Source organism: Urocitellus parryii, chromosome 7 (assembly GCF_045843805.1).
Source record: "Urocitellus parryii isolate mUroPar1 chromosome 7, mUroPar1.hap1, whole genome shotgun sequence".
NCBI classification, from domain to species: Eukaryota; Metazoa; Chordata; class Mammalia; order Rodentia; family Sciuridae; genus Urocitellus; species Urocitellus parryii.
The window spans coordinates 28,624,637-28,646,699 of record NC_135537.1 but is presented as its reverse complement, the minus strand read 5'-3'; the positions used below and the strand labels follow the sequence as shown (position 1 = coordinate 28,646,699).

The window sequence follows — 22,063 nt, the reverse complement described above, 5'->3', positions numbered from 1 at the left end:
TAGCCCCTTTATCAAAAATAAGATAGTTGTAGTTTTGTGGATTGGTTACTGTGTCCTCTATTCTGTACCATTGGTCCACCCGCCTGTTTTGGTACCAGTACCATGCTGTTTTTGTTACTATTGCTCTGTAGTATAGTTTGAAGTCTGGTATCGCTATACCTCCTGATTCACACTTCCTGCTTAGTATTGTTTTTGCTATTCTGGGTCTTTTATTATTCCATATGAATTTCATGATTCTTTTATCTATTTCTACAAGATATGCTGTTGGGATTTTGATTGGCATTGCATTGAACTTATAGAGAACTTTTGGTAATATCGCCATTTTGATGATGTTAGTTCTGCCTATCCATGAGCAGGGTATGTTTTTCCATCTTCTAAGGTCTTCTTCTATGTCTTTCTTTAGGGTTCTGTAATTTTCATTGTATAAATCTTTCACCTCTTTTGTTAGGTTGATTCCCAAGTATTTTATTTTTTGGGGGGATATTGTGAATGGAGTAGTTGTCCTCATTTCCGTTTCAGAGGATTTGTCGCTCATATACAGGAATGCCTTTGATTTATGCGTGTTGATCTTATATCCTGCCACTTTGCTGAATTCATTTATTAGCTCTAATAGCTTCTTTGTAGACCCTTTTGGGTCTGCTAGGTATAGAATCATATCATCTGCAAATAGTGATAATTTAAGTTCTTCTTTTCCTATTTTTATGCCTTTAATTTCTTTTGACTGTCTAATTGCTCTGGCCAGTGTTTCGAGGACTATGTTGAACAGAAGTGGTGAGAGAGGGCATCCCTATCTTGTACCAGATCTTAGAGGGAATGCCTTCAATTTTTCTCCGTTCAGAATGATGCTGGCCTGTGGCTTATCATAGATTGCTTTTACAATGTTGAGGTATGATCCTGTTATCCCTAATTTTTCTAGCGTTTTGAACATAAAGGGATGCTGTACTTTGTCGAATGCTTTTTCTGCATCTATTGAGATGATCATATGGTTCTTATTTTTAAGTCTATTGATGTGGTGAATAACATTTATTGATTTCCGTATATTAAACCAGCCTTGCATCCCAGGGATGAATCCTACTTGATCGTGATGTATAATTTTTTTGATATGTATTTGAATCCGATTTGCCAGAATTTTATTGAGGATTTTTGTGTCAAGGTTCATTAGAGATATTGGTCTGTAGTTTTCCTTCTTTGATGTGTCTTTGTCTGGTTTCGGAATCAGGGTGATGTTGGCCTCGTAGAATGAATTTGGAAGTTCTCCCTCTTTTTCTATTTCCTGAAATAGCTTGAAAAGTATTGGTGTTAGTTCCTCTTTAAAGGTTTTGTAAAACTCTGCTGTATACCCATCCGGTCCTGGGCTTTTCTTAGTTGGTAGTCTTTTGATGGTTTCTTCTATTTCCTCTATTGTTATTGGTCTGTTTAGGTTGTCTATATCCTCCTGGCTCAATCTGGGCAGATCATAGGACTCAAGGAATTTATCTATGCCTTCACTATCTTCTATTTTATTGGAGTATAAGGATTCAAAGTAATTTCTGATTATCTTCTGTATTTCTGAAGTGTCTGTTGTGATATTGCCTTTTTCATCCCGTATGCTAGTAATTTGGGTTCTCTCTCTTCTTCTCTTCGTTAGCATGGCTAAGGGTCTGTCAATTTTATTTATTTTTTCAAAGAACCAGCTTTTAGTTTTGTCAATTTTTTCAATTGTTTCTTTTGTTTCAATTTCATTAATTTCAGCTCTGATTTTAATTATTTCTTGCCTTCTACTTCTTTTGCTGTTGTTTTGCTCTTCTTTTTCTAGGATTTTGAGATGAAGTATGAGATCATTTATTTGTTGGTTTTTTCTTTTTTTGAGGAATGAACTCCAAGCAATGAATTTTCCTCTTAGAACTGAAGAGTGTTATCTTGAGGACATTAAATCTTGCTATCCAAGTCAGCGAACAAAACATTTAGTGCTATTCATTCTTTTGATAGAATATCAACACAGGTGACCACTCTATACATCTTGAATTACTCTTCTCCCGGTTTTCATAACACTACATCCACCAAGTTTTCCTCCTACCTTTGAGGCTGCCTTTTTGGCTTTGTTGGTTCTTTATCGTCTACTTCTAAATGTGCAAGTACCACAGGACTCAGTGTTTGGCTTTCTTTACACTTTTTTTGGATGATTTCATCTATCTCATGGCTTTAAATATTATTCAAAACCAAATGAACCCAATTTTATAACTAGTTGTGACAGCTCCCATAATTTTCACATTCATATATGTGGTTACTTACCTGGCATTTCCACATAGATATTTCAATACACATCTCAAGTTTATTTTCCTGGCCAAACTTGTTCCTCTTAAACTCCACATTCTTAGAAAATGGCACTAATAGTAATCCAGTTCAAGTCAAAATTCTAGGAGCCAATTTTAATTTCTTACAACCTACCCCTTATCTATCAGCAGATCACATCAATTTTAATTATTCAATGTATCTTTAATTATTCAACTTAATCACCAAATCTACTTCTATCTCCAAGTAGTCATGATTTCTCATCTTCACTATTAAAATAGACCTTTAAATGAGATTTCTGTCTACCTACAATTCACTCTCATATAGCAATCAAGTTGTTTTTATTTTGTTTTGTTTTGTTGACTGGGGATTGAGCCCAGGGACACTCTATCACTGAGCCACATCCCCAGCCCTATTTTATATTTTATTTAGAGACAGGGTCTCACTGAGTTGCTTAGGGCCTCACTAAGTTGCTGAGGCTCGCTTTGAACTCATGATCTTTCTGCCTCAGCCTCACAAACCACTAGTATTACAGGCTTGCACCACCTAAGTTTTTAAAAATGGAAAAAGAAATCTATATCATTGTTCTGTTTAAAATCCATAAATATTTTCTCATTGCTCTACCAATAAATTCAAGCCTCCTAGTAAGTTCCCCCAATAAATTCAAACCCTACCATGATTTGCATGGCCCCATATGAATCAACTTCTTGTCTACTTCAGTCTTTCCCTTCTCCCACTCTGCTCTAGCCATCCTAGTCTCCTTGATGCTCCATAACATGTGAAGCCCTTTTCTGGCTCAGGGTCTTTGCATTTGTTCTTTTTGCAAATTCTATCCATATCTTCATGATTGACCTTTTCATCTATTACCATGTTACTTCTTTTTTTTTTAATATATATTTTTTTAATATTTATTTTTTAGTTCTCGGCGGACACAACATCTTTGTTGGTATGTGGTGCTGAGGATCCAACCCGGGCCGCATGCATGCCAGGCGAGCATGCTACCGCTTGAGCCACATCCCCAGCCCTTTTTTTTTTTTTTTTTTTTAAGAGAGTGAGAGAGGGGAGGGAGAGAGAGAGAGAGAGAGAGAGAGAGAGAGAGAGAGAGAGAGAGAGAGAATTTTTTTTAATATTTATTTTCTAGTTCTCGGCAGACACAACATCTTTGTTGGTATGTGGTGCTGAGGATCGAACCCGGGCCGCACGCATGCCAGGCGAGCGCGCTACCGCTGAGCCACATCCCCAGCCCCCCATGTTACTTCTTCAGAGATATGTTCCTTACCTTCATCCCATCATTCTTAAGTCAAAATGCCTTATTTCCCTCAAAATACCACTCTTGAAAACTATCTTTGTTAGCATGTACTTATCTTTCACAGACATAGAAAATAAGCTCCTTGAGGGCACTATTGATGACCAGACTAACAAAATATAGGCTAGCATGTGAGAACCCAGGAAGCAGTTGTTGGATTAATTTATTCAACAATGATTGTTAGACCTCTTAGTATGTTGCAGCTACTATTCTATGTTCTGGACATACATCTGTGGACTAAACAGACTGCAGACTCCTGCCTTATTCATAAATATATCAGGGGTAAGATGGAAAATAATCAAGACAGAAAGTTTTTTAAAAAGTGTGTCTAAAGGTAACAAATAAGTGCTATGGTGGAAGAGTTTCTGGGTGAGAAATTAGGCTGCTCATCCCAGGTCTCCTCCCTTTGTATGGTAAGGTAGAAAAGTATTTGCTTTGCTGGGGATGTGGCTCAAGCCGCAGCACACTCGCCTGGCATGCGTGCGGCCAGGCTTCAATCCTCAGCACCACATACAAATAAAGATGTTGTGTCCGCCAAAAACTAAAAAATAAATATTAAAAATTCTCTCTCTCTCCCCCCCCCCCGCCCTCACTCTCTCTTTAAAAAAAAAAAAAAGAAATACTGGTTTCTGGAGATGAACTACAAAATCCTAAGCAATTTTCCTCTTTGAGGCTCAGCCCCCCTAAAATATAATAGTATCCATTCCATGAGAATGGTATGAGGAATAAGTGAATAATACAGATCAAATATTATCTCATCCCTTCCCACCACCCAAACTCTATCATTACAAGGGAAGGAGGAGAGATGGTACTACCACACTCTTCGTCTCCTATACATCTTGCAAGCTAAAAAAAAAAAAAAAAAAAAAAGATCAAGTGGAAATATTCAATATATGCTTATTGAATAAATATGACTTTTTAAGAGCAAACAAAGTTTTTCTTTCTTTTCTTTTTTTTGGAGAAACCATGCTTTTCAAGTCAAGGAAGGAAATTTTCACCTTTAATAATTATTTTCCCTTTTCTCATTTTTAATTTTATTTTTACAGATCTGCTATTTATTCTTATATATAAAAGTAAACACAATTATTCTACAGGAGGATAAAACCTTTATTTAAATGGAAACACTAATCTTTATTTTCATCATGCTTAAGTGTGTGGTTACAAACAATCTCCAATAAAACACTATATAGAATAAGCAAAAAAATAAGTTAGTACATTGTAAACTTACGTACAGTTTCATCAATTAACAGGTTTAACAACAAACAATCCATTTAAGACTTTGGAGCTACATTTATTTAAAAACTGCAAACAGTCAAACCTTATCAACCCCAAGTAAGACACTAAAGAGCTATTCAAGACTTCTTTGAATCAATTACACAAATACATTTTTATTTTTGGTTACAGTCCCCTGCTATGCACAAGACCATTGGAATGCTGGAACAGTTACACATTTTAAAACGGCACAAAGCAAAGCAAGGAGATAACATGCCAGCCTTGGAGAAGCTGTCTTCAAAGTGCAAACTTTGCATTTTCTCTTCCTGAACCACTAGAATAATAGGTACCTCAGACGACACGGGCAGGGTCATGAGCATGCTTTCTATACCACACTGGTGGGACATTTACTGGAACCAGGTCTCCATGCCTTTGAAGATACCTCCGGTTTTAAACAGTGAACAGGCTTCAACTAACTATAGTGCAAATCATATACCGAGGAGCAAAACGACAGAATAGAGACTGCCACAGATCGACCTGCTGTTTCTCTACCTGGCACAACGCCACACGGGACAAATTGGCATACGGCAAAAACTTCTCTTTAGGTTTTGATATGGAAGGCGGTGCGGCGGAGCGAATGCAGGGCCACTACGCAGCAGCCCCGCAGCAAGGCTCCGATGTTGTAGACCGGATCTATGCCCCCTCTCTGAGTACTGAATGCCCACAGGACAGTGGGCACCACAGGGGCAGCCACGGCCAAGAGATCAACCAGGAAACTGCTGCTCCAGTACTGCCTCACGACACCCCCCTGGGGCAGCGGGACGACGCTCTCCAACCTTTCTTCGGCAGAGGCTGAAAAATCCAGCTCTCTCATGAGGCGGTTGTCGCGGGTGTCGGTGGCCTCCTTGCCCAGCGGGGTCTCCACGGGAGACAGAAGGATGGCTGAGTTGGGATTTCTTGGAGTTAAATCAACCACCAAGGCCGAGATGGACTCTGGGAAGCTCTCCACCGAGTCAGCCCCAGACTCGTCAGGGGAAGCTGAGCTCGAGGGACAGGGGTCCTGGAACTTGAGCATATTCTGAATGAGCTCGGAGACAGCAGGGCTGAAGAGCACCGCGTCGGTCTGCACCGCCTGCTCCACCAGCGCCACGACCTCCCCGCCACCCACCCCCTCGGGGGCCGCCTCCAGGATTTGGGCCCCGGGGGTGGAATGAACCAGCTCCAGGTCACCCGATTCTGTGGTGGTGGCAGTTGTCACCATCTCGTCTAACAAATCAGTGCCGTCGCCCATGCTGTCTCCCACCAGCAGCTCACTATCGGCCCCTTCCTCTGTGACCTGCTCTTCCAGAGCTAATCCACCTGCCATCTTGCCAAAAGGGGCATTTAGAGGTAGGCTCTTTTCCGGGGAATCACACGGTAAGTCTAGACACAGTTCATCCCTCAGGGAGCCATTGTGCGCCATCTCCATGCTCTGAAGCAGAGACTCCAACTTCTTGTTTTGGATGTTAATGTCCACAAAATATTTCTGAATGCCTTTATCTTTATCAGCCAAGCTGCTTCTCATGGTTTCAATGACCTGTTTGAGCTGTTTAATCTCCTTCCTGGCTTCCTTGAGTGCCAGCTGGGCCTCAACCCGGTGGCACTCTTCTTCAATCCAGTCTTCTCTCATACGGGCCAGCTGGGACTTGAGCTCCACAATTTCAGTTTCCCTAGAGGGACAGCAAGCACCGTTAAGAAAATGGGAACTCTGAACCAGCCCACCAGCAATTCTGACACACAGCCTGGAGCCCAGGCTCTTCCCATTCAAACTAAGGTTAGCCAGGCATAGTGCATATGCCTATAATCCCAGCTGCTTGGGAAGCTGAGGCTAGAGCGAGTTCAAAGCCAGCCTCAGCAAAAATGAGGTACTAAGCAACTCAGTGAGACCCTGTCTCTAAATAAAATACAAAATAGGGCTGGAGATGTGGCTCAGTGGTCAAGTGCCCCTGAGTTTAATCCCCAATACCCAATGCCCCCCACTCTCCCCCCAAACCAGTAAGGGTTAAATCTGTTTTGGAATGATTTTGTCAGGTATTAGCTATGAACTTCCTCCTTTAATTGTGAAATAGCTGAATAGTAATAGTGACCAGAATCAGAATTAAAATTGTTACCATTGTTTTCCTTTTTTTAAAAAGAGTACGCACTGTCAGCACTGTACAAAGCACTTTACAAGCACTATCTTCTACTCAATATTATTATTTGACATTCTATTATTAGAATTTCTTCTCCTGCTTTTACCTACATAGCCTTCCATTTCATAATACTTAGGAACAGCTGCGGAAGGAAAGTCCATTTTGCTTTAATTACCAATCAAGGACAGAAGCTGAAATGGTAAATATTAGCTTTGCAAAACTGTTCTGATCATATTCCAATGATAACTAAAATGTTTTTAAATGTTTTAAAATGTTATATGTTGCAAGGACTTTGTGCAAAGTCGCTTCTCCATCTCCTAGGGTAAAACAATTGAACCCATCCTACACAAAGGAGAATCTATGCTATTTTTTGGTCCTTCAAAAATCTTTCCACGATCTCCTCACATCATACACTAAACAATCCCAGGAAGTATGGGATGACTCACCCCAGAAGTGAATTTGGGTCTCAAGTCTATTTTGAACAGGTAAAGAATCAAATTAACTTGGAAGATGAAAAATGCCCCTTCTGACAGCCTGTAATATTATCTGCCCAGAGTTTTATCAATCAAGGTTATTGAGTCTTCTCCATATCCTGTGCCAGTAGAAGAGATTAGGGCTGGTCAAGCAGCCATGCGCTGGATCAGACCCCAGACTCACAAAAGGATGCTAACACCACCCATAACCTGAGCTCACACCTACCCTGATTAGAGTGCTATTAATCTGTCCCAGAATATTTCAGGGAAAAACTATCAAGCACAAAAACTGGCTTGCCCCCAAAATGTCAAAGGTCTTTTCTCTCTGAGATAAGATCTCTCCAGCATGGTTTTTTTTTTTTTTTTTTTTTTGTGTGTGTGTGTGTGTGTGCGTGCGTGCGTGTGTTTAACCTTAAAGTTTAGCCAAGAATAATGAAACCTCTTCCTCTAGCACAGAAATAGCTTGCAGGAATCACAATGCATGCAGATATGTCCTCTCTTGCTGAGATAAAGAGCATTTGATGGGGCCATGTGTGACCCATTTTTCTGGAAGTACAGAATTGTTCCTGAAAGTGTTTCTGCCATTTAAAAATAGTCACATACACACCCAGTTCTTCATGTTGAAGCTGTACAAACCCAGAGAAAAACAGGGGTCCCACTAACCTAGAAGGCCCCCTGAATTCCTGAAACAGTTGAACCATAAAGAAGAAAAAAATGGCTCTGTTCAAAGACCAACTTCAGAAATTTGACAAAATTAAATAAAATCATTTTTTTCTTTTTTATTTTTCTATATAGTTTGGGTTCATAATTCATTTTAAGGAAACAGAATACTGTCCTAAACCACACTGTACAAGAATTTGCAGATTCACCTTTCATGAAGTCGGCGCTCCGATTCTTTAAGCTTGGTCTTCAGGTGTCTCACTGTGACTTCTTTCTGCTGCAGAGGAGTCAGATACTGCTCTGGATTTGGGGGTTTGACACCATGGTTTTCTCCACAAGACATGTACCTTCCAGACCGCCTGAAACAAGCCAAGTAATGAGATGTTAGTTTCTGCCATTTCCTTTTCTATAGGAAAGAAAAGTAATAGTGTGTTAGACTGAATGTCTATGTCCCTCAAGATTGATATATTGAAATCCTAGCTCCCAATGTGATGATATTTGGAGATGGGGTCTTTGGGGGACATAATTGGGTCATTTTTGTTCTCTGTAAGAGAGACTCCAGAGAGCTCTCTAGCTCTCTCTTTCTACCTTGTGAGGTAACAAAAGTTGGTAGTCTATAACCCAGAAGACAGAGCTCCCCAGATCCTTACTGGCACCACAATCTCAGATTTCCAGTCTCCAAAGCTGTCAGAAACAGCTCTATTGTGTATAGATTGTCCCATCTATGGCACTTTGTTTTAGCAGCCCAACTAGACACAGCTGAGGCTTGTAAAGAAATGGCAGCCGTATATTGGGGTCTTAAACCTCAGTAACAGATGAGCTCACTTCAGAAGTTGGACTGTAATATACCTGTCAATATTAGTACTACAAATTACTTAGAAGACTGAGGTGCATGTGAAGGTAGGGACAATGGAGAGGGGGGATTTTCAATGGCTTAGGAATGATCTCATAAGAAACAACAATGCACAATTGTCCACAGGCCTGGGCTGTCAGTTGAGTGACATGCTATTACATGAAAGGGCACTGAATGGAGGGGAGGGAGAAACTTTCCATGCAGTGTGCCACTGCCTAAAGATCCTGCTTGCCGTGAGCTGAATTCAGATTGTTCTGAAATCAATCCCCTGTGTGAGTGTGCTGATTTGGCAGAAATGGAAAGTTATTTCTTGTGAAAGGAACAAACTTACCCCACTCTCACTAGTGTGTTTTGTGAGAGAGGTGCTTGATATTCTACACACACAGTCCCAGCTGGAATCTTGGCCCCTCTCAGACCTGGCCAGAAGCTGGGCATCCCTGCTGTAAGAGAGCTGACTAATGAGAACAGGGACACCCTAAAGACAGAGGACTAGAAGAGAGTGCTGCCAGCTCCTTCCCTGACTCTGGACCCAATCCAAGCTGCTGTGCTGCCCTGCCTCCTGTGCCTGCACTCCCTCTGATGGCCTGAGTACAGCTCCCAAGCCTCTGGCCCTCCTCTCTGGCCCCTTTAAATAAACAGTTCCTTTTGCTCCTCCACACTTCGCCCCACCCTATGTTATTAACTCCTTGCCTTCTCCGCTAATTTCACTTTGATGTCATTTCCTTATGGTGGTTTCCTGGTCCCTCCAGCCTCAGCTGGACCCTTTCCCCATCTTTTCACACATATATAGCAGCAAGTACTTGCAGAATAATCTGTATTTGTTTTTGTTAGTAGATGGTTAATGCCTTTCTTCTTTGGGCAGTGAACACAGCGCCATTTCAGTTCACTATTCTACTCTCAGGGCTTAACATCATGCATGGAACTCAATAAACATTCAGTGTTGGAATGAAATAACACATGCATGATTCTCTCTCTGCTGAGGGAAATGAGTACTTCCTTTCTGCTGCCCCTGTGCCATTTTCCCTCCCCGTTTGGACTGCTGGACCTCATTAGAAATTGTGGTTTGTGCTCTTTCTGCAGCAGTCCTTGAAGGATTAGCTTAGTGTGGGAAAGGAAAGAGTAGTGTTTTATTTAACAGAATAAGGCAGGGTATAATGAGTTGTACCCTCCCCCCCCCCCCGCTTTTTTTTAAAGAAAAGTTTCCCAAATAGTATGAACTAACAAGCATGAATTAAGAGGGCAACAAGACTTACCTCATGACTGGGCTGCAGTCACTTCCTTTGTAGGAGCCCGAGTTGCTACTGCTGGGGGAGGAAGGGGCATAATTGGGATGGATATTAATGGGGCTCAGCTGATTCCTGCACAGCATAGACAGAAGGTCCTTTTCCCGTGGGGATGGTGGACTGTTGCCAGACTTGTGCGATGAGGCTCCATTACTTCGCCCATGGGGACCTCGACTGAAAAAAAAGCATGACAGATTTTAGAATTCTTGTTGCTAGAGTTCTCTGCCTCCTGGTTGCCAAGTTCTGAGCTGTTTCCATCCACCACACCCTTCCACCATGATATTTGCCTCACCTCAGGCCCACCATGAACTGAACCTCAGAAACCATAAGCCAAAATAAAGTTTTCCTCTTCTAAGTTGTTCTTGTCAGGTCTTTTGGTCACAGTGACAAAAAACCTGACTAAAACGGAAATCAGCACCAAGAAGTGGGATCACTGCTGTGACTAAGTTAAACATGTGATTTGAAAGTCTTTGGAACTGGTTTATGAAGGAATTTTGAAAAACCAAATGATGTAAGCTGGAGAAGTTTTAGAATGTTATAAGTGGGGCTTAATGGGAAATTCTGGTGAGAGCTCAAAAGACCAAAATGTTGATAGGACTGTGAACAGTAAAGACTGGGCTCATTAAATTTTGGAGAGGAAGGTGGATTCTATTGGAAATGGAATAGAGGTTATTCATGTTATATTCTAGCAACTGTCTACATATTATCCATTCGTGAGATTTTTCTGTGAGGCTGAATTTAAAAGTACTGGACTAATTGATCTGGTGGAGAAAATTTCAAGGCAGTACAGCATTCAGGCAGTGGCATGAATATTGCTGAGTGCTTTTAGCCAAGTTTACTGTGATAATTAGGAGCAGAAAGAAGAGCAGAAAGATTTGAAGAGCTTTCAGTTTGGCCAGAAAAGTGCAAGTAAAACCGGTAAGGAAAGTGTGATTGTTAAAGAGATTTTAAACCACCAAAGATATGCTAAGTACTTTATTCAGAGACAATAGGAACGATGGCTTGAGGGCATTCCAGGAATTAGCAAAACTAACCATCTCAAACTCAAGGGTGTAAAAGTAAAAATTCCTTAGAAGAGACCACAGGATCACCCTGCTTGCACAAGGAGGGGGCTCTAGGAAGTTTTTTCATTGTGCTTAGCTGCTCAGGCACTCAGAGGCTACTGGAGGTGTAGTCCCAGAAGGCCTGGATACTGCTCAAGATGATGGCAGACTTTGTAGTCAACCATATAGTGCTAGCTCTTCAGGAATGCAGGATGCTGGAATTAGGGAAGCATGGAATTAGTTCTACCAAGATTTCAAAGGAAGGCCTGGGAGCCAGGCAACATGTAGTGGGGTTGGAATCCCTGCAGGCAGCCCCTGAGAGGATAATGCATAAAAAATGTGAAAAGGAAGGTGAACCTGCAGTGGAAACCCCAAGATTAAAAGATGCCTGTATTGTAGAATGTTTGCTGAGGAAAGCTGCAGGAATTGAGCAGAGACAAACCAAGAGAGAGGCCATGTGGGCTATAACTAGAAAGGTCATATACAAGCCTTTTGCAGAGAATATCTCCATGCCATGTGCCACAGCTGCTACACAAGAAGCTACAGGGCTTGTTTGCTTAACTGGATTTTAGCTGGATTTTGGTCGTTTTTGTTTTGGTCCCACCTGTTCTTTCTGTGCTCTTATTTTTCCCTTTTGGAATACAAATGTTTACTCTGTGCCATTATATATTGGATATATATATTTATAAATTACTTTTGATTTTTATAGGGACTCATGCTGACTGCTTGCCTTGAGTCTTAGAAGAGACTTTGGACTTGGACTTTTGGACAATGCTAAAACTGTTAAGACTATAGGGACTCTTAGAAATGGACTAAATATGTTTTGCACTGTGAGATGGTCATGGGCTTTTGGGTCCAGTGGGGAATGTTATGATTTAGATATAAAGTATCCTCCAAAAGCTCATGTTTGAGACAATGCAAGAATATTTAGAGGCAAAATGATTGGATTATGAGAGCTTTAACTTAAATCAGCAAATTGGGTGGTAACTGATAGAGATTAATTAGATGGAGAAAACAGGCCCCTGGGGACATGCCTTTAGGGTTTGTATTTTGTCCTTGGTGAATGGAGCTCTCTTTGTGCTTCATTTCTTTTTTACTTTTTTTAAAATTTGTTTTAAAAAGTTAGTTATATATGACAGCAGAATGCATTTCAACTCATAGCACACAAAATGGAGCACAGCTTTTCATTTCTCTGGTTATACACCATGTAGAGTTGCACCATATGTGTAGGCATACATGTACTTAGCATAATGATGTTCATTTCATTCCACCATCTTTCCTGCCCCCATGTTCCCACCCCCCTCCCTCCCTTTTGTCCAAAGTTTCTCCATTCTTCCCATCCCCTGCCCCCGCCCCCTTCTGCTTCTTGGTTCCCATATCCTGAGCTGCTTCCCTCTGCCACTCCCTTCCACCATGATGATCTCCCAAACCTTGGGCTCAGAACTAGAGTCAACTGACTGTGGACTGAACCCCTGAAACTGCCAAAATAAAATTTTCCTCTTTAGAAAGCATTCTTGTTGCTACAGATACTGCAGTGCCAATGTCTTAGTCCTCACTAAAGCTAGTTACCATTGAGGAAATCCAATTCTTAGAATCAAAAGGGACAATCTAATTCTGATGCAAATGTGTCTCTTGAGCTGCCTTTTCCCCACCTGCCTGTTATTTCCCCTTCTGGCATCATTAGCACAAGCAACCTCTCTTTCTGCTCTTCTTTCAAAGAGTTTCTGACCATAAAGCTTGTTTTGGATTAAACCCAGTTGCCTGATGGGAATACACACCATGTTAAATACTGATTTGGCTTAGGTTTACTTTGGAGGCTGTTTTGAAGATGTGGTTTTTTCCCAGTACACCTGTTTTGGTTGAAAAATATTTGAGTTTGATTTATGGTGAAGTAAGAAAATTAAGATGATTCATCTGGAGGATAAGAGGAATGGGAATTGCCCACAAAGGAGGAAACATGGATAAAGAGGCTACCAGAATATATCAAGTCTATAATTTGGTTGGTTGGTTTTGTAGTACTCGGGATTGAACCTAGGGGCACTCTATCACTGAGCTGCATTTCAAGCCCTTTTTAAATTTTTTTTTTTTATTTGGAGACAGTTTTGCTAAGTTGCTGAGGTTGGCCTCAAACTGGCAATGCCCCTGCCTTAGCCTTTCAAGACTGGGATTACAAGCATGTTCCAACCACACTTGACTCAAGTCTATAATTTTAACCACTTAATTTTTTTTTTTCTTTTCTGTTCCTCCTCAATTACTTAACACAACCTTTCCCATTCAACTACTAAGACGTTGCAACAGCCCCCTCTTCATACCCTTGCCTCTTGCATTGTTCACTACAGCAGCAGGTTAATGTGTGCCTGGAGTAGTCTTTCTGAAATGGAATCTGAATACCACTGTCCTCCTCTAAGCATTGCCTCTACAATGAAGAGCAGCCTCTTTAAGATGGCTCATAGGGTCCAATTCACCTTCCCTTTCAACCCATCCTCACCAGCCCTCCTTCCTTCTTCATACTCCACATTCTGAACAACCTAGTTTCCTGAAGAATCCATGGTTATAATCACCTTTATGTTTCTGAATTTATAATCTCCCCTGCCTAGAATGTTATTTTGCTCCCTTCCCTACGTCCCTGGATACCAGGATGCCCAGGATGCCTCCTACTTCAGATTCAAAGAAGCTACTCCAAGAAGCCTTCTCTTACTTTGTCCCCTAGGCCAGGGCAGGTACCTCTCTTGGGTACTCCCTAATACTCTGCTAGTTTCCATCCTGAAACTTGTCACATGATGTCACTATTGCATAGTTCCTTGTCTTGCCTACTGGACTGGGCTTTCTTGAGGGCACGAGCACAAACTATTCTTTTATATCCCTACTACTCCCTGGCACATGGAAGGTGCTCTCTAAATGATCAGTGGATTTGAGTCCTGACACTGCCACTTATTAGGAATGAAAAATCAGAAAGGGCATATAAGTGCAGTTGAGAGGTTAAGTGCAACTGACCTGCAGGCTAGTATTACAGGATCTACTTGTTTGGACTTTCCTGTTAATCTAGTTACAGAGATTTGACACCCACTAGTGTAGGGAAGAATCTTGAGAATGTTAAAATTACTTAAACAGGATAAAAGTTTTAGCTTTAGTTTTATTACTTAATGGCATTACAAAAAGAAAGAGGAAGACGATTCCTTTCATACGGTAGAACTTCTTTTTGAGTTTCCCTTCTGTTTGCAATTTTACTTACAGTTTTATCCAACCGACACATCTCAATGAGAGATGTGTGCAAATGTGAATGTGAGTGTGTGTGTGTGTATGGGGGGATGTAAATTTGGCTTCCAAACCTTAATTACTGATTTAAAATCAAATATAATTTCAACTAGCTGTCAACCCAGAAAATCACACATAAATGAAGCTACCAAATTCTAAAATTAAAAGTTCTTTCATTTTGAAATCATCCAAATGCGTTCTCTCTCATTTTTGTGAGAAGGGGACATTTTATATGGAACAGATGGGCTCCATGGCTTTGGGACAAACCAACTTCAGCAGGCCAGGAGAGGGAAGAGCCTTATGAGTAGCTAAAAGAAACATGTATTCTGGCTTGGGTTTTCTTTTCCATGCTTCACTTCTAAGCCTGGCATCAGGTAGCCTATTTCTTTATATGACTTTGGAACATGAAGGATTAACCCTTACAAATTAGGAGAGAATGTCAAGAGCTATCCCTAATTTTGATCCAGGGAACTCAATTCTGAGTTAACCTTCACTGAGGACCTTCTGTGACCCTAGTGCTGTTTCAGATCCTTTATGAACTTTGTTTCATTTCACTTGACCGTGATCCTACAAGGTGGATGTGGTTCTTTCCTCCCATTTACACGTGAAGTAACTGAGGCTCGAGGAAGATAAATGGTCCAAGAACACACAGGTAGCTGGGATTCAAATTCAGATCTTTGTAACTTTATAGAAATGTCTCCTAATTAAAAAAAAAAATAAACACATTCCTTTGGGCCTATAAACAGGTGTATTAGGCACTAGCTACACATGTAGTTACTACCTAAAGAATTTACCACAACATATATAATGCAACAAAGCACTAAGGTACACGATTTGTGACAAATTAGATGCGGATTTTTGTGGGAATCCATCCCCCTACACAGAACAAAGCAAAGATTCTTCAAATTATAAAAGATTACTCAATATAATCAAGACTTCATATATATCTCAGAAAAGAGATTATGAGACTGTTCTAAAAGAGAAACTACGTTGTAAAAGCTATTAGCTCTATTCCTTTAATTTATGTTAGCTCAAATGCTAACAAGTATAAGCACAAATTCATCATAGATGATGATTAAAAAAAAAAAAAAACATTTTCAAAGAAGACACTAGGATGCCATGTTTGTCATGGCCATGAACAGACAAGCCCTGTGCTGGTCTCCCCCTCCCACCCTCAATTTCTTGGTCTGGTGGGCCAGTGCCCAGAAGAGAGGAAATTCTACCATCACTGTACCCTTCCTGCATCCCTGAATAGAGTAAGTGGAAAGTGACAGAAAAGAAGTGTAGAAGGAAATCTCACATGAGGGGCCTGGTGAATTTCTATTCCCCAGCCTCGGCACTTCATGTGTCATCACCATGAGGCCTCAGAAGAAACCAATCCTGCGGACACCTTGATCTTGAACTTCTAGTCTCCAAAATTGTGGGTGAATAAATTTCTGTTTAAGCCACCCATTCTGACATTTTGTTACGTAGCTCTAGCAAGACAAATATCATCGCTATTATCATAATCATAATCAGCAGTATCAGCATGTCTGTTTTATTGACTCTTATTTTCTTATAACCACTGCAAAAACAACTCTATTAACCCTGTTATAAGTCCGGTCACCTTATCAAGCAGTCAAATACATGAGCTCATTTAACTCAGTGAGGTAGATTTTATTATTACCTCACTTTCCAGAATAAGAAAACTCAGGCTTTGAGTCAGATGCCTAATCAACAATGGAAGCTGACCTTGAACTCAAGTTTGACCCTAGATTACAATCATCCTCCTCCATTTCTATCTGATTCTGAACAGAGTAACACTTCAGCTTAAGAAAGACAATTCCTTAGAAGTAAGAGTGAGCCTTCCTTAAATTTGTAAGCCTTTAAAAGTCTGTTTTTATAGTCATCTGTGAAGAATACTCTCACCTACTCCACTTGTCCCTCACAATTCCAACTCTATCACCAAAGGTTCTGCTAAACTTCCTCTGCCTCAGGAGAAACCAGACTAAAAAGATCACAAGCTACTATTGTTCAGCATGGATACCCGGTTCATCTACAGGAATCACCAACAAAGCATGGTCCACAAAACACAGAGATTATGTGACATGCTTGAGCTACTCTATCATCTATGATGGTGCTCTGTGCCCGTATTGGATAAAGAAAGGTAAGGAGTCAGTTTCACTTTTTCAACTATTAATTACTGTTAAATGTGTGAAGTCAATTACTGCTCGATAACCAGATTCTGGTAGAATGATATATATGATTTGTATGTAATCATATTTGTCTTATGCTTAATGTGTCAATTTTGCTCACTTAAAGAAACACTGAATTCTAATCTAGAACATTCTCTCTAAAGTCCCTCTGTATTATTGAAATATCCCTAGAATTGAACCATAGATGCAAATTCCTTTGGAATGCTTGATAACATTGGCTTCTTTTTTGGCCTGTGTTCTTTGATACCTGTACCATGGATATGTGTTAATTTTCTGAATGGGTGAGAATAAATGTTTGACTGGTAGACTTAGTCATATCTGATTTATATAGAGAATGTTTATATTCATGCCCTGTGATGCCAGAGGCACTTTATTCCCAAAAGAGGAGGAGTCTGAGGATAGAGCAATTGTGCTTTTTCACAGTGGACTTCACTCTTCTTACAGGTTTACCTAGCTTTAGTTTTATTTTTAACAATAAAACTACACTGGAGGTGTGTCAGATTCCTTTGTGGATGTTAGACAAACCTGCTCACCTGAGAAATAGGAAGTATTTGCTGCATTCTGGAAATGCAAGCTTCTGGAATCTAAATGCTTTCTCTCCAGAAAGGGATCTTGAAAATCATATCATCCAACATCCTTTTGACAAATTTGGATATTGTGGCAAAGGAGAGTCAAGTGATTTTGAAAAGTCAGAAGAAAGGTGTTTTCCACATGGTGGTATGCTGACTCCATCGATCCCTTAATGTTCCTGCTCAGTGCTCTCTTATCATTGGGGGATCCTGGGACCAGTCCCATTATACTCTCTATCCTTAATATTATATTATACTCTCTATCCATTATATTCTCTATCTGAATGGTTTTTAAAGTAATTATATTATTTACTATTTGTTGCCTCTCTTGCCCTCCTAAAAAAAATATAGCTTTAACGGAGTCTTGTTTACTGCCTTATCTCTAGATCCTATTTCATGGTAAACACCCAATGAATACTTCTTAAATGAACAATGACACTGGTGGCAGGTAGAGATTCCCCCTCCCGCTAAATGTGAATGGTAGCTTCCATTTTCCCAGAGTCCTGTCCCCCAATTCAAATACCATCAACAGTGAACATTCTATTATGCTTATTGTGCTCCAAGCACTGACTCAACCAGAAACCTTATGTGGAAGGTATCCCTATAATTTAATTTTACAGATTAGGAAACTGAGGCCTAAAGAAGTTAAGCAACTGGCTCAGGGCCTGCTACTCCAACCAAGGGGGCCCAGCTCCAGAGCCCACATACTCAACTACTTTGCCTGATTAGTCTTGCAGTGGTCCCGCCCTCGCCCACCAACATTACACTTTCTTCACTCCTCCTCCAAGTAAATGCTGGGAGTGATCAGGGGTCACTGCTTCCTTCACAAAGATGAAAAAAGCAAGCTCAGCTAGAGGAAAGAAAGGATGAAGTCAGAGGCTTTACAGCTGAAAATGATGGACTCGTGAAATGGGAGACTATTAAGTTGGTCCCCAGGTGAGTCAACAGGGCAGGGAGGGAGAGAAGGATGAGTAGACATAGAGCTGAGGACTGGATGGGACACAGCCGTGGAGGCCCAAGACAGGCTCCACATGACCACAGGAAGTGCTGAAAGGAAAAGACCCAATTGCAAATCACTCTAAAATACAAAACAACCAAAAATAAAAACTTCACTGAATAATAACAAATACAAACGGAGGGATAATTCAGGTGCTTCTGTAGAAACATAAGGTACAGGAAAGCCACCTATAAAGCAGCTTAATTACAGAGCAGGGGACAATGCCTACTTGCGTGAGAAAGAGGACCGCTTGCTTCCCGTAGTAGACATATGGACCTCAGGAGCCGAAATGCTGCCCGTGCTGCTGGAGGAGCTAAAATCAGCTTCACTACCTGAAAAACAACAGGGGAGAGAAGCATGAGGGAAAGGAAACAGCATCTGCTGGCCAGTGCCCTGCCTGAGGTCCCTGCCGCCTGCACTGCACATGCTAACTCAGCAAGGGCCCAAATTCCAGAGCTTCCAAGCTCTCAGTGATTTCTCAAAGCAGACAAGAGAAGGCAGGAGCACAAGGACGTCGTCGTTTCATAAACACAGGCTAGAAGCACAGCCAGGGCTGGTTTCATCTTAATGCCAGTCTTCCAGCAGACTACCAACAGTGGCCCAAGGCCAGAGAGAAATGCCCGCCTCCCTGGGTCAGTCTATCACTCAACAACAACAACATGCATGCCCAGAGTGTAAGCAAAAGGAAAAGCACGCTTATTGGTTTAAAAGTAGTTTTGCCAAGACAGTTTTATCTTTGGGATTTTGTGGTCAGCTAGTCATAGTTGAATCTGGCACATTAGGTCCAGAGATAGTCAATTGGTTAGGAGTCAGGAGGAAAGCCAAGCCTGGCAAGTGCTTGATCTGGCAAGATCTGATTACAAACCTGACTTTCTCCGAACTGCAGCTTCAGGTTTTTTTGTTTTTTTTTTTTTTATTTTTTTTTTTATTTTTTATAAAGAACAGAACCTTGACCAAAAGCGGAACATTAATATTTCCAAACAGAGTGACAGATATGGGACCTGTGACTTATCCCGAAATTCGGAATCTTAGCTTTGGGTTAGGGTTGTTTCTTAGTTCATAAAGATCTTATTATCTTTAGAGTGCAGAGCAAAAATTGGGTGTAGGATTATAATAGAAACATACTGTGTGGTAGAATATCATAAATTCATTCTAATGGAAAGCACAGAGTTGTGAAGTAGCAACAATGGAGATATTCCCATAGATTGTCTGGGGAAGGAGGAGAGGATAGAAGAGGCAAGAGAGAACAATAGGAAAAGAGGACTTTTAAAGAGAAAGATGAAAATCCGTGTGCTTTTGGAAATAAAATTATACTATTTTATTTGACCTTGTTACTCAACTCCCACCACACAATTTGTGATTTTTCCAGTCTAAAAGCCAGAGAACCAGTTCCCCTTTGGGAGTTGAGGGAAATAAAGTAATCTAAATCCTTGAGTTTCTCACAGCAGTGAACAATGATTATCATCATCATAAGAATTATTTATTGAGTGCTTACTGGGTCCCAGCCCTGTAAGAAATTATTTCTATTCTTTTTGCCATTTAATCTTGGTGGCTTTATAAGGCAGACATTAAACTTCTATGAAAACATGCTTCCTCTTTGGGAAGGCAGTGGGAGGGGTCAGGGGAACAGGAAGTTTCCTGAATCAACTAGACATTGTCAACTCCCTAACAGGCCCTGGTGAGCCATAGGAACAAGACAGAACCAGACTTGTTCTGGGTGGCAATTTATGAGGACCCAGACCAGCTACCTATTCCTTCTGGATTGCAGAGACTTTGTCTAATGATGTAAAGAACTCCTGAAGCTCCCTGAACTTAAGTAGTTGCTTCTAAGGAATGCGCTGGCTGAATTATAGTTTTACAATCTCAAGGATTCTTGATTGGTAGTGCAATCCAGCAACACACTCTTCATAACAGCCTAATTCAAATAGCTTTGTCTGCTAGCAAATTATCAGGATGGTTATTAAATGATAAAGGTTGGTAATTTTCAAAAATAAAACTGTGGTTGCAGTCACCAGGCTTAAGTTATTATTTTCTAATGTGAAATTATTACTCAGAAACACCCAGTTTTCATTCTTTAAAAGATACAAAAATCCATGAATTATAATTTAATTGCCTGCATAAAAAACAAACTCTAGAACAGAAAGAGACAATTGCTGAAAATCCACTGTTGCCTCAGGATGCTTTTGATCTGCAGTGACTATATTTTCTGAGCTAAAGGGATAACTTTGTTTCATATCCTGGAACTCAATATATTGACTCTTACACATTTGCAGGGCCTAAGGTCACTCTGCCCAAATAGTTTTCTATCTTATCTTCTGCACATCTGAAAAAGATTATCAGACACATTCAGGATGCCCCATAGCTCTATTCTGAACTGTTTGAATATGGTTCTGAAAAATGCATATGCCACTTCACAACTACTTCAGTTTGTGATTTGAAAAATATAAACCATTTCCAGTTTGATAAATACAATGTAAAAATCAATGAGCTCTTTTTAAGGGTTACACAAGACAAGTAGTTTTATTTTATTTTTGAGACAGGGTCTTGTCTCAACAGTGCGGCTACAGCATCATTGCAGATACTGTAGTTCAGTGTGGTTCTTTTGGGTTACTGAAGTCATACACAGAGAGACCTGACAAACCCAGAACCTGAGTCAGATGGCCTGGACTCAGTTGAACACTACTTCTGCTTACCATTTGGAGGACTTTAGACAAATCACTTCACCTTTCTGTGGCTCGGTTTCCTTATTTGTCAAGTAGAAATAATATTGATAGCAATTGTTTCAAAGAGTTATTAATAGACTTATAATATATAGCTTAGAGAAGCAACTGACTCATCATAAGCTCTGAATAAATATTAGCTATTATTATCATTCTAGAGGGGTTAAAAAGGCACCTTTTGTTATTTTTTTGTAGACAATTAAAATTTATTTTGAAAATTCAGCAATGATCAAGAAGGAGAAATAAAATCTATAATTCCATCACCAAAAAAATAACTATAGTTAAACCTTTGGCATATAACTATTCACCATCCAAACTTAACACATTATTATATAACCTACTTAATTTTTTTAATAATACATGACTATCTCTAACACATACCACATTTTTAACAAAATCAATGATATGTAAGCTAAGTCCAATTTTTGTATTATCAGAAACAAACATTAAATACCAGAAACTATCCTAAGCACCTATTACATATTAACTCATTTATTTTTCATGAAGTAGGGACAATTATCAGTCACTTTTATAGATGAGAGAGAGGGTGGGAGGAAAGAATGGCGTACCCAAAGAGACACACCTAATATAAAGAATGGAATCCAGGTCTTCTGCCCCCAGGTACCATGCTTTTAAACCTATACTAATGTTCAATATTCTTGGGAAGATATATGTATATATTTCTCTGCTTGTTGATCTCTATAAATTCCTAAAAGTAGAGTTTTAAGCCAAAGGATATGCCCAAATTGAAAGATAAAACATACTCCACATCTGTAGGGATTTGGGGCTGGCACTGGCCTAAAGTCAAGACATTATTTAGCTCATTTGTCTGCATATAGATACCCAATTGTAAAATCTCTGATATCATTGGAAATACTGCAATAGAATGTAGGACACTATTTAGCCATTGAAAACTGTGTTTGAGAGGCCGAAAGGAACTTTAAAATAAAGCATATCCAAGTCATTTTCATCAACACTGCCTTTGTCCCTCGTAAAACTGTCTTTAGTCAGCTGCAAGATTGATGCTCCAGGGTTCCAGGACTCAACAGGGAGGA

At 40.2% G+C, this 22,063-nt stretch overlaps 1 protein-coding gene across 3 annotated transcripts in view; it reads right to left on the bottom strand.

Moving 5' to 3' along the window:
• Positions 1-4,737: 4,737 nt before the first annotated feature.
• Sybu (syntabulin) overlaps positions 4,738-22,063 on the bottom strand; it is a 68,094-nt gene continuing 50,768 nt past the window's right edge. For all 3 annotated transcript variants that reach the window (XM_026384527.2, XM_026384528.2, XM_026384529.2), the window contains 4 exons: positions 18,518-18,620; positions 10,200-10,403; positions 8,303-8,452; positions 4,738-6,498 (listed from right to left, as the gene is read on the bottom strand). In XM_026384527.2, the coding sequence (XP_026240312.1) occupies positions 5,391-6,498; positions 8,303-8,452; positions 10,200-10,403; positions 18,518-18,620 (1,565 nt within the window). In that variant the 3' untranslated portion in view covers positions 4,738-5,390. The remainder of the gene's footprint in view (positions 6,499-8,302; positions 8,453-10,199; positions 10,404-18,517; positions 18,621-22,063) is intronic.